Source organism: Mandrillus leucophaeus, unplaced genomic scaffold, assembly GCF_000951045.1.
Source record: "Mandrillus leucophaeus isolate KB7577 unplaced genomic scaffold, Mleu.le_1.0 Scaffold174, whole genome shotgun sequence".
Taxonomy (NCBI): domain Eukaryota; kingdom Metazoa; phylum Chordata; class Mammalia; order Primates; family Cercopithecidae; genus Mandrillus; species Mandrillus leucophaeus.
The window spans coordinates 4,144,847-4,158,304 of NW_012101743.1; the positions used below are offsets into that span (position 1 = coordinate 4,144,847).

Below are 13,458 nucleotides of genomic sequence, written 5' to 3' on the forward strand. Positions count from 1 at the left end.
TTTGGTTTTTAGGGGTGGTTTTCAAGACAACCTATGTTCTAGTGGCAAACCCATTGCAAAAAAGCTACTTTTTCTTTTCTGAATGTCTCTCTTCCCTTGGTTTCTATGACCAGCACTTTTTGGAATTTTCTCCTATCTCTCCAACTGCTGCTCCCTGTCTTAGTATGCTCACTTCTCTTCTACCCATTCCTCAAGGTGTAGGAGTTGGTTGCTCAAAGTCCAGTTCTTGGCACTTTTGAATTCTCACTCTACCCTCTCTACCTTTATGATCCCCTCCACTCTAAAGGATTCAACCACCATCCCTTCACACTCATGATTTATAGATCTATGCTTTTATCTCAGCTCTCTCTCCTGAATGCCAAGGTCAAGATTCTTATAGTCCATTTAGTTGCAGATGACTCTCAAATTCAACAAGCGCAACCTGACCTATTTATTTACCATGACATGTTCCATGTCCCCTAGCTTGGATAATGGCATTACAATTCTTCAGTCACTCATTCTCAAAACTTCAGAGTTGGGGAGTAATGTCACGAAAGACAGAGTAGAAGCAATCTGGATTCACTGCCCCTGCCCACTGAAAACCAAAAACAACTATTCAGTGCCACATTTATCACAAGAACTCAAAGCCAAAGCTGTGACAATCCCTGAGGCCACAGAGAAGTGAAAAACTATGAGCTGAAAGTGAGAGAAATGGACTTCTCTATCCACAATGCCCCTCCCCCAAAGTACTAGACACCACATGGAAAAATCCTCCAAGACTCATGGTTTCTACATTGGAAAAAGTGAGATCAAAGTGGACAGCCAGCTTCCCCATCATCTTGGGTTCCTATGCAAGAAAGTTGTTCCTGCCTCAACTCACAGGAAGCATCACAAGTGCCTCCACCTAAGGACAGGTGGAGACAAACCTTGGAGGTGGGGCCGCATGGCCCAGCACTAAAAACTCGGGGTCTGCTCTCCACTATAGAAAAAGGGGACACCAAATTAGAGAGGTGGTTTAGCAGCACCACACTGTAGGAGGCACCCTGCAGGGAACCTCTGAGCACGAAGCCATAGCCAGCTTCCCCACACAGCTGAGGAGTCCCCTTTGGAATCTCCCCTTATCTGCAATGGGCAACACTTGGGAGAGCTACAGAAAAGCTGTGCTTAGGGCGCCATCTAGTGCTCAAGAGAAGGCAGCAATCTAGGGCTAAGGGAATCAACGGGCAAATCGCACAGAACCTCTAAACACACAAACCAACTCAGACAGGAAAGACTTGAAAAAATAACCAATTCTTTAACGCGAAGACATAGATCTACATACATAAGAAATAACAGCAAACAGTGAACGATGACCTCTCCAAATGGACAAAGCAAGGAACCAGTGATCAACCCCAATGAGAGAGCAACATGTGAGCTCTCAGATAGCAAAGTGACAGGAGTCAGATCAAGAATTCAAAATAGGCCGGGCGCAGTGGCTCAAGCCTGTAATCCCAGCACTTTGGGAGGCCGAGACGGGTGGATCACGAGGTCAGGAGATCGAGACCATCCTGGCTAACACGGTGAAACCCCGTCTCTACTAAAAAAATACAAAAAAACTAGCCGGGCGATGTGGCGGGCGCCTGTAGTCCCAGTTACTTGGGAGGCTGAGGCAGGAGAATGGCGTAAACCCGGGAGGCGGATCTTGCAGTGAGCTGAGATCCGGCCACTGCACTCCAGCCTGGGTGACAGAGCGAGACTCCATCTCAAAAAAAAAAAAAAAAAAAAAAAAAAAAAAAAAAAAAAAGAATTCAAAATAGCAGTTTTGAAGATACTCGCAATCTCCAAGTTAATACAGAAACGCAATTTAGAAATGTATCAGAGAAATTTAATGAAGAAATGGAAATGATGAGAAAAAATCAAACAGATACCTGGAACTGAGAAATACATTGGCTGAACTGAAAAACTCATCACAGAGGTATCAACAGCAGAACTGATCAAGCAGAAGAAAGAAAGAGTGAGCTTAAAGATAGTCTATTTGAAAATACACAGTCAGAGAAGAAAAAAAGAAAAAAGAAGGGAAAGGAATGAAGAATACCTACAAGAACTAGAAAATAACTTCAAAAGAGCAAATCTGAGTCATTGGCCCTCAAGAGGAAGTTGAGAAAGAAAAGGGGGTCAATAGCTTATTCAAAGAAATAACAGAAAACTTCCCAAACCTAGAGAAACATATAAATACCCAGATACAGGAAAGTCAAAGATTACCAAGCAGATTAAACCCAAATAGGACTACACCAAAATATATATTAAGCTCTCAGAGGTCAAGGACAAAGACAAGATCCTAAAAGCAGCAAGAGAAATAAAAGCAAATAACATATAAAGGACTTTGATTTGTCTGGCAACAGACTGTCAGCAGAAATGGTACAGGACAGGAGAGAGTGAGATGATATATTCAAAGTGCTGAAGGCAAAAACTGAGAATAATACACCCAACAAAGCTATCCTTCAAACATGTAGGAGAGATAAAGACTTTCTAAGACAAACAAAAGGTGAATGAATTCATCATCACCAGACCTGTCTTGCAAGAAAATGCTAGAGAGAGTTATTCAATCTGAAAGAAAAGGATATGAACGTGCAATAATAAAGTCATTTGGGCTGGGCATAGAGGCCCACACCTGTAATCCTAGTGCTTTGGGGGGCACTAGGCACAGAAAGACAAACATTGTATTTTCTTACTTATTTGTGGGATCTAAAGATCAAAACAGTTGAACTCATGGATGTAGTAGAAGGTTGATTACCAGAGGCTGGGAAGGGTGGTAGGGGAGTCAGGGATGATTAATGGGTACCAAAAAATAGTTAGAATGAATGACACCTACTATTTGATAGCACAACAGGATGTCTATAGTTAATAATAATTTAATTGTACATTTTAAAATAACTAAAAGAGTATAATTGGATTGTTTGTAATACAAAGAATAATCACTTGAGGGGATGGATACCCCATTCTCCATGATGTGATTATTATACATTGCATGCCTGTATCCACACATCTCATGTACCCATAAATATATGTACCTACTATATACCCACAAGAATGAAAAATAAAATTTTTTTAAAAAGTAGAAAGACTTCAAATAACCTAATGATGCACCTCCAAGAACTAGAAAAGCAAGAACAAATCAAACCCTAAATGAGTAGAAAGAATGTAACAAGGCTGGGTGTTTTAATCACATTTTAATCACAGCACCTTGGGAGACTGAGGCAGGATGATTGTCTGAGACCCACCTGGGCAACAAAGTGAGACTGTGTCTACAAAAAAAGTTTGAAAATTAGCCAGGAATGATGGCATGTGCCTATAGTCCCAGCTACTTAGGCAGCTGAGGCAGGAGGAGTGTTTAAGCCCAGGAGGTTGAGGCTGCAGTGAGCCATGATCGCACCACTGCACTCCAGCCTGGGGAGCAGAGCAAGATTCTGTCTCAAAAAGAAAGAGAGAAAGAGAGAAAGAGAGGAAGGAAGGAAGGAAGGAAGGGAGAAAATAAGATCAGCACAGAAATAAATGAAATTGAGATTATAAAAAAATACAAATATCAATGAAACAAATAGTTTTCCAAAGGGATAAACAAGCAAAATTGACAAATCTTTAGGTAGACCAAGTAAGAAAAAAGAGAGAAGACCCAAATAAATAAAATCAGAAAGGAAAAGGAGACATTAAAACTAATACCACAGAAATACCACAGAAATGTAAAGAATCACGAGAGACCATTATGACCAACTACATACCAGCAAACTGGAAAACCTATAAGATGGTTAAATTCTTGGACACATATGACCTATAAGAAATAGAAAGCCTGAACAGACCAGTAACAAGTAATGAGATCAAAGCAGTAATAAAAAGTCTCTGATCAAAGAAAAACCCAGGAGCAGATGGCTTCCACAATGAATTCTACCAAACATTTTAAGAACAAATATAAATTCTATTCAAATTATTCCAAAAAAATTGAACAGTAGGGAATACTTCCAAATTCATTATATGTGGCCAGCATTACCCTGACAGGAAAACCAGACAAAGATACAACAACAATAACAACAACAACAACAAAACTACAGGCCAATATTCCTGATGAACATAGATGTAAAAATTCCCAATAAAATACTAGCAAACCAAGTTCAACATCACATTAAAGAGATCATTCACCATGATCAAGTGGGATTTGCTGCAAGGATGTAAAATGGTTCACCATACACAAATCAATAAATGTGTTATATCACATTAACAAAACTAAGGACATTTTTGTCCATGATGATTTCAACAGATGCTGAAAAAAGCATTCAGTAAAATTCAGTATCTTTTCATGACAAAAACTCAACAAACTGGGTATAGAAGGAACATATCTCAAAACAATAAAGGCCATATATGACAAACCCACAGCTAACATCATGCTGAATGGGGAAAAATTGGTAGTCTTTCTGGGGAAAAATTGGCAGTCTTTCCTCTAAGAACTGAAAGAAGATAAGGATGACCAATTTTACTATTTTTATTAAACATAGTCCTGAAAGTCCTAGCCAAAGTAATTGGGCAAGAGAAAGACTTAAAGGGCATCCAATTTGGAAAGGATGAACTTAAATTATCCTTGTTCATTGATGACATGATCTTATATCTGGAAAATCCTAAAGACTCTACCAAAAATTATTAGAACTGATAATCAAATTCAGTAAAGTTGCAAGATACATAATCGACATACAAAACTCAGTAGCATTTGTATATGCCAACAGCAAACAATTGGAAAAATAAATCAAAAAAGCGATCCCATTTATAATTGCTACAAAAAAAAAAAAAAAAACCCCTAGGAATAAATTTAACCACAGAAGTGAAAGATCTCTTACAAAGAAAACTATGAAACACTGATGAAATAAATTGAAGAGGATACAAAAAAAAAATAGACATCTCATGCTCATGGATTGGAAGAATTAATACTGTTAAAATATCCATACTATCCAAAGTGATCTACAGTGGTCTCTTCACTCTATTGATTGTTTGCCTTGCTACCTATATAATATGATACAAAGTGATCTACAGATTGCAATCCCTACCAAAGTGCCAACAACATTCTTGATGGAAATAGAAAAAACAATCCTAAAATTCATATGAAACCACAAAAGACCCCAAATAGCCACAACAATCCTGAGAAAAAAAGAACAAAGCTGGAAGCATCACACTACCTGACTTCAAAATATGCTATAAAGCCATAGTAACCCAAAACAGCATAATACTGGCATAAATGCAGGCACACAGACCAATGGAACAGAATAAAGAACCCAGAAATAAATCCACACATTTACGGCCAACTCATTTTTGACAAAGATGCCAAGAACGTATATTGGGAAAGAACAGTTTCTTCAATAAATGATGCTGGGAAAACTGGATAACCATATGTAGAAGAATAAAACTAGACTCCTGACTCTCACTATATACAAAAATCAAATCAAAACGGATTACAGAAAGCCAGGCATGGTGGTGTGTGCCTGTAGTCCCACTACTTGGGAGGCTGAGGCAGAAGGACTGATTGCTTGAGCCCAGAAGTTCAAGTCCAGCCTGGGCAACATGGTGAGACCCCTATCTCTTAAATAAAGATTTAAATGTAAGACCTGAAACTATAAAACTACTGGAAGAAAATGCTGAGAAATGATTCAAGACATTGGTCTTGGCAGAGATATTTTGTGTAAGACCTCTAAAGCACAGGCAACAAAAGCAAAAATAGACAAATGGGATTACATCCAGGTAAAAAGCTTCTGCACAGCAAGGGAAACAATGAATAGAGTAAAGAGACAACCTATGGAGTGAGAGAAATTATTTTCAAACCATATATTCAATAAAGAGTTAATATGCAAAATATAAAAGGAACTCAAATAACTCAATAGCAAAAAAAAAATCTGATTAAAAATGGGCAAATGATCTAAATAGACATTTCTTTTTCTTTAGATTTGCCATTAACAATGAATATACATTTCTTAAAAGAAAACATACAAGTGGCCAACAGGTATATGAAAAATGCTCAACATCACTAATCAGAGAAATGCAAATCAAAACCACAATAAGATATCATCTCACCCCAATTTAAATGGCTATTATATTCAACCTGAGAAAACTGATAAAAATGGCTATTATAAGACAAAAATAACAAATACTGGTAAGGACGCAGAGAAAGGAGAACACTTATACACTGCAGATGGAAATTTAAATTAGTATAGCCATTAATGAAAATAGTATGAAGTTTCCTTAAAAAACAAAAAATAGAACTACCATATGATCCAACAATCCCACTGTTGTGTATATATTCACATGAAAGAAAATCAATATATTGAAGAGATATTTGTACTGTCATATTTATTGCAGCACTATTCATAACAGACAAGATATGGATTCAACCTAAGTGTCCAGCAAGAAATGAATAAATAAAATGTGGTATGTATATACAGTGAAATATTATTCAGCCATAAAAATGAAAGAAATACTTTCATTTGCAGAAACATGGATAGAACTGAAGGGCATTGTGTTATGTGAAATAAGCCAGGCACAGAAAGACAAATATTGCATGTTCTCACTCATATATGAAAACAAACAAACAAACAAAGGATCTCATGGAGGTATAGAGTAAAATAGTGATTACCAGAGGCTGGGAAGGGTAGGGGAAGGGAGGATGAAGAGAAGTTGGCTAATGGGTACAAAACTACAGTTAGAAGCAAAAAGTTCTAGCATTTGATAGCACAGTAGAGTGACTATAGTTAACAATAATTTATTGTGTATCTCAAAATAGCTACAAGAGAAGATTTGGAATGTTTTCAACACAAGTAAATGATAAATATTTGAGGTGATGGATACCCCAATGACCCTTATTTGATTATTATACATTGTATGCATGTATCAAAATATATGTACCCCCAGAAATATATGTACAACTGTTATATATTAATTAAAAACTTGAGTTATTCAATACTTTTCCCTCTAATCAGACTCCTAACTTTAGCTTCCACGTCTTTTTCTACCCCCTAAAGCTTGTGTTTCCTTCCCAAAACATGAATAGGCTTATATAAATTCTTTGTTCAAAATATCTCCTGGTTCCCAGTGGCATATAGAATACATATCTGCCAGTTTTATACAGCATAGCCACATTTTGATTTCTTCCTTTTCAACTCTATGTCCTACTATACTCCAATGTCCCTTTCATCACATACACAGCCTGTGGATCTCCCTCAGCACTCCCCCATCTTCTGGATATATCTGCATGCTCCTGGCCCAGGGGCTTGGCTCAAACCTTTTCTGTTTGAGTTATGTACTATACTGAATGTGTAACCATACTCCCTATCCAGTTTCAGTTTTCACTCCTAGCTGATGACTTGGATAAGAGTCTCTTGAGTTAGAAATAGTTTTTATCAATAACATGGGAGTAACAATGCATATAATAGTAATAGCTCACATGAATCAAGTTCTTAATTACTGTGCCAGGCACTGTTAATGACAAAAATGATCAATATCCTCCAGGATAAAGGGAACTAAGAGACAGTTTGATCAAATGTCCTTATACCCTCAAAGAGCGTTTCCTGATATAACAGGCCCGGCCTCTTTGCCCTTTTCTATTCCAACTTGCCAGTAGACGAGGGGCCATATCCTGTTAAGTCCAGTGAGTAGAATCACTTCATTCATCAAGGCGGGACATGGCTTGTTTATGTATGAGGTAGTTATTCCACTCTGGTTTAATTTCTTTTAAAATGGGGATGATGACAATTGTGGTTCTTGTGCAGATAAAAACTCATGTACAGTGTCAAGCATAGAACCCATGGTTAAGAGCAATTAATATTCAGAATATTAACACATTCCAGGGTACCCGTAAAACACTTCTTAAAGAACTACAGTGCCTTCAACCTAGCCTGGCTCTTGTTTATTTGACACTTCAGTGGGGAACAAGAATTCAATTTTGGCCAGGTGTGGTGGCTCACACCTGTAATCCCAGTACTTTGGGAGGCCAAGGCAGATGGATCACTTGAGATCAAGATTCAAGACCAGCCTGGCCAATATGGCGAAACCCCAGCTCTACTAAAAATATAAAAATTAGCTGGGCATGGTGGTGCACACCTGTAGTCCCAGCTATTCAGGAGGCTTAGGCACAAGAATCGCTCTAGCCCAGGAAGTGGAGGCTGCAGTGAGCTGAGATGGTGCCACTGCACTCCAGCCAAAGTGACAGAGTAAGACCCTGTCTCAAAAAAAAAAAAAAAAAGAATTCAATTCAGGAAGATAGTTCTGAGAGAGGAAAGAAGAGGAGAAGCAGGGAGGAGTGGGAGGATGAGGTAGCAGCAGTACCCACAGTGATACAGGAGCTCCTGGATGGGAACCTGGAGGGCGGTAGTGTTTTTATTGCCTTTTCCATGATTGGAAAATAAGTTTTGAACTCTAGGGGCTTTAAGGAGTAGAAATGGGAAAAGTAAATACAGAGGCTGTTAGCCCTCCTTAAGGGAGAATACTACTGTCTTCTGTGTACCTTCATGTTGGGACTCAGTCTGAGCTGGAAGTATTCGAATTAATGTACTGAGGAGCTGGATTATACAAAAATTAGCCAGGCATGGTGGCATGCACCTGTAATCCCAGCTACTTGGGAGGCTAAGGCAGGAGAATTACTTGAACGTGGGAGGCAGAGGTTATAGGGAGCTGAGATCATGCCACTGCACTCCAGCCTCGGCAACAGAGCAAGACTCTGTCTCTAAATAAATAAATAAATAGGGCTCAATTGTACTTAACTATTTGAAGTATTTAAAACCACGGGCCGGGCGCGGTGGCTCAAGCCTGTAATCCCAGCACTTTGGGAGGCCGAGACGGGCAGATCACGAGGTCAGGAGATCGAGACCATCCTGGCTAACACGGTGAAACCCCGTCTCTGCTAAAAAATACAAAAAACAAAAACTAGCCGGGCGAGGTGGCGGGCACCTGCGGTCCCAGCTACTCGGGAGGCTGAGGCAGGAGAATGGCGGGAACCCGGGAGGCGGAGCTTGCAGTGAGCTGAGATCCGGCCACTGCACTCCAGCCTGGGCGACAGAGCGAGACTCCGTCTCCAAAAAAAAAAAAACAAAAAAAACAAAAAAAAACACCTGAGCTAAAATGAGTGATTTTGTAAATATTTAGGCAGTGGTTTGAGGAAGTAATTCACCCCCAAAACAAACTAACGTACATTTAGTTACAATGAGACTGAAGCGGGGAGATGAAAGCCAAGTCCTCCTGCTGTTGTTCTTAAGCATTTGGTAAAGCAACATAGGGAGTGGCATCTTTAGATTTGTCTAAAAATAAACAAAGAACAGTTACAAATAAAATTCCATGCACATGTATCCCAGAACTTAAATAAAATTCTAGACAGAAAGAGGATGGAAATATTAGAGAATTATATACAGTCAAAATATGCCTTGCAGCTGCCATACAAACTCAACATTATGAAAGTATCAAATGCATAAATGAACACTCTCTTGAGGAATTTCTAATATCTAAGGAATTGTTTTTTCCCTTTTGGTGGTACAATTTATGAAGAGGTGGGTTTTGCAGAATTTGTTTAGTGGTGGTAGGATGGCTGTCAATTCAGGGTTGATTCGAACCTCTGTTAATTTGAAATACTCTTCCATCTTCTCCAGCAGTGAAGACTTATTTGCAGGTAATGAGATCAAAAGTTGACTACTTGAGACCATGAAAAACCTAAAGTTGTGTCGAAGAACTATTGTCAGGGAAAAAACATCAAGATGAATTTATTGTTAGTTTTGCTGCAGGGGGAGAGAGAGAGAGCGCGCGAGCGAGAGCACACAGTAATGGAAACATGCTCAGATCTGATGGTGGGTTGTCCAAAAAAAGCAGCCCCTGAGTGCTGTCATCCTAACACCACAGGTAGGGCTCACAGTCAGTCTTGGCTGACTCCCACAATCAGGTTGGAAGGATGAAAGAAACCTTCACTGTCTCAGGAGGCAAGGAAAGCTCAGAGGAAATGAAAGACAAGGTTTGGTGAGTTGCTTTTCTGGTTTACATAGTGGTCTCTTAATGGAATTCTGAAAAGGAAAAGGAGCCACAAGAAACAAGAGAAAGAAAATGTTCTCATCTATTTCCAAATTCTAAGGCAAGAACTTCCCCCAAGAAATTCTTTGTAGACGTTTTCTCCCTTTCTCTTATTTGCAAATACAATAGAACTGTTTTATGTCATCAGCACTGGGAATAGGGAACTAATATTGGCCCATACAACAGTTAGCCCACTTTGGGGTTTGACTATTTAGGGAGATTTGATAATAGACTTGAACATGCCCAAAATGAGCTCTATTACACTAGCCTTCTTTAGACTATATTCATGCAGAGAAAGGATCCTAAATCCTAAAATAGGAGAGTGAAAGTGAGGAGTCAGGCAGGGAGAAAAGGCCTATAGTGTCACAATCTGCAGACTGAGAACTTCCAAAAGGATTAAATACAATGTTAACTCCATTAACTAGGATGCTGAGTGGACAGTAAAGCCTAACTGACATGGTTGTTTTGTTCTGTTTTTTAGTAGTTGCCAGGCACTTAAGAAAAAGCCTTTTCTGTGACCCCCACATCCACATTGATGTTGACCTTGCATTAAAATGGCTAGTTCTGTTATGGGATCTTTGGGGTGTCAGTTTTCTGGCCAGAAACCTCTGTGGCTGGTGACATCTTTGCCCTAGTTCTTATCCTGTGTCCAGGAAGAATGAGGTATGCAGACAAGTGAAGAGTGAACAAGATGAAGAGGCACCTGAGTTCTTGTCCTGCATCCAGGAAGAATGAGGTATGCAAACAAGTGAAGGGTGAACAAGGAGGAAGAGGAGTTTTATTAAGTGTTACAACAGCTCAGAGGAGAACCACAGTGAGTAGCTCCTCTCTGTAAGCAGGTCATCCCATCTCTCCATCCTCTGCCCTGCTGTGGCTGAGCCTAGGGCTTCTATGGACCTCAGAGGGGGAGGAAGTGTGTGCTGATTGGTCCATGGGCAGACATGGGTGGGCCCAGAAAAGGCACCACAGGTCCTCACTCCATGTGGCAGGACTGGCTGCCTGGCCTGAAGGTGGGGTCTTACTGGGGACCTGCCCTCTTCCACCCAGGAGCCTGTCTGCCTCCCGCAGCAGTCCACGGCGCCCAGGCTGCTTGCACCAAGGGGCACTTGCAGGCCAGAGTCGAGCTGCCCTCAGCCCCCCTCAGCTTCCTCTCTCATGTTCATGGGCACTCAAATTCTGGAGGGGGCCAAGGCGGCAGGGCACTGGTGTGTCAGCGCTGCCCTGAGCCAACACATATCCTCTGAGCTGTGACAGCACCTCCGGCTCGCCCCAACCCCTCTCTGAAATGAGATCAGAGCTGGTGCCTGAGGCAAAAGAGACCGGGCAGTGGGAGCAGACACCCCTGAGCCTGTGGTGGGGGGGCTTCCTGGCCCCCGAGAATGCAAGCTGCAGAGATGCCCGTGTCCTGCACCTGGGAGGGCGGCTACAGATGCACCTGAGGACCTCCTACCCCACCAACTAGGAAGGGGTGGGGCTCCCACTTGTCCCTGGCTCCTGCCCACTCCGTGGAGCCAGAGGCCTGGGTCTGCAGCCATGGATTGGGCAGTTATAGTTGCACTCAGGAGGACAGGGATCCTGCCTGCTCCTGACTCCCTCGAAGAGCACAGGGACAATCAGATCTGCAGCCCAGTAGGGTGGGGGCCCCTGCCTGATCCCTGGAGCTGGAGGCCCAGGTCTATAGCTGAAGTTTGGGTGACTGCAGTGGCACCCGGGAAGTTCCCTCCCCAACTTGGAAGGGGTGGGGCTCCCACCAGGTCCATGGAGTGTGCAGCCCCAGCCACGCCTCCCTGCTGCAGCCAGCATGATGGTGGCAGCTGCTGCCATCAGTTCTACTTTCCTGCCTTAGAAATTGGTGATGGTGTAGCAGGAATTTTAAGGAATCAGAGAGACTGATGGGGTTCAGGGGGATATTTATTAATTATTTAGGTACACCAGCCCAGTCGGATTAACATCCAAAGGACTGAGCCCCGAACAAAGAGTTAAGTTACCTTTTAAAGCATTTTGTGGGGTGGGGGGGAGATCTGTGCAGATGGAAGTGAGAAACAAAGGCAGTTATTCAACTGAGACATGCATTATATCATTTCTTACTTTTTAAGGAAAAACATGTTTTGTGACTTGAGTTTATTTATCTGTCTAGTGACCTTGCAGCTGCACAGCTAGGGAATCAGGGTATTCACAATGCTTGGGAAGGGAGGAGAGATAAAGCTCACTAGCCACAGAAAAATAGGCAGTTAGTTTTTAAAGGACTCCAGCTCTTTCTCTTTCTCAGAGGGAATTGGGTTTTCTTACATACAACTGAATTTCTGCTTACACACTCTTTAATTTCTTTTAATTCCTGTTTCAATGGGAATGAGATCTCCTAGTTTTGGACTGGGGCTAGCAGGGGCCTCGGGTGCCCCACCACTTGGCAACATCAGCCTCTGTCCAGAATCCTGAACCTGTAAGCTAGAACAGGGTTAGCTGACAGTGTCCTGAACCCAAGAAGGTTGGGAGGGTGGGGTTAGATTGGAGTATGCAGGATTGACAATGGTATACCTCCTCTCCAAACTACTGGCTGGGCAGAAATCTTGAGTTCTAATGAATTTGAACCCAGTTAGGCTAACCTTTCCTTAGCACCTTTCCTTAGCATTAAAGGCTAAAATATCAAGGCAGTATCCAGGGCTTCAGCAACTCTTGTGTCCTAGTAAGACAAGCCACAAATACCCTTGGCCCTATCATCAGGCCTCCATTGCCATAAAATCTTTTTAATTCTCAAGAGGTTGCAGAGAATGAATTACCCCTTAATCATACTTGAAGCAAACCTTCTGTCTAAAAATCCAATGTGGCCAGGCATGGTGACTGGAGCCTGTGATCCCAGACGCTTAGGAGGCTGAGGTGAAATAATTGCTTGAGACCAGGAGTTTGACACCAGCCTGAGCAACACAGTGACTCCCATCTCTAAATAAATAAATACACAGGTAGATAAGTAAATACATAGACAAATTGATAGAATGATAAATAAATAAATGAGTAATAAATAGATTAGAGATAGATAGCCAGCTAGGTAACTAGTCAGCCAGCTGTCTTAAAAAAAAATGGCTGGCTGTGGTGGTTTATGCCTGTAATCTCAGCACTTTGGGAGGCTGAGGCAAGAGGCTCTCTTGAGCCCAGGAGTTCAAGACGTCTGGGCAGCATAGTGAGTCCCTGTCTCTACAAAAAAATTTTAAAATTAACGGCGTGCGCCTGTATTCCCAGCTACTCTGGAGGCTGAGGTAGATCAGGGCTGCAGTGAGCCATGACTGTACCACTGCACTGCAGCCTGGACGACAGAGCAAGATCCTGTGTCAAGAAAAAAAAAAAAAAAAAAAAAAGCAAACTGGGTTTTTTCCCTCTACTTTCACACACAGTTAATACTCAGCACAAAACACTTTTGACATCAGATTC

The 13,458-nt window shown here is 41.4% G+C and overlaps 1 protein-coding gene across 1 annotated transcript in view; it reads right to left on the minus strand.

Moving 5' to 3' along the window:
• Window positions 1–9,075: 9,075 nt before the first annotated feature.
• The window catches only part of LOC105537534 (putative uncharacterized protein CXorf42), a 26,376-nt gene continuing 21,993 nt past the window's right edge, over window positions 9,076–13,458 (minus strand). Inside the window, exon 2 of the mRNA XM_011977177.1 lies at window positions 9,076–9,278. Coding sequence (XP_011832567.1) covers window positions 9,269–9,278 — 10 coding nt within the window. The 3' untranslated portion in view covers window positions 9,076–9,268. The remainder of the gene's footprint in view (window positions 9,279–13,458) is intronic.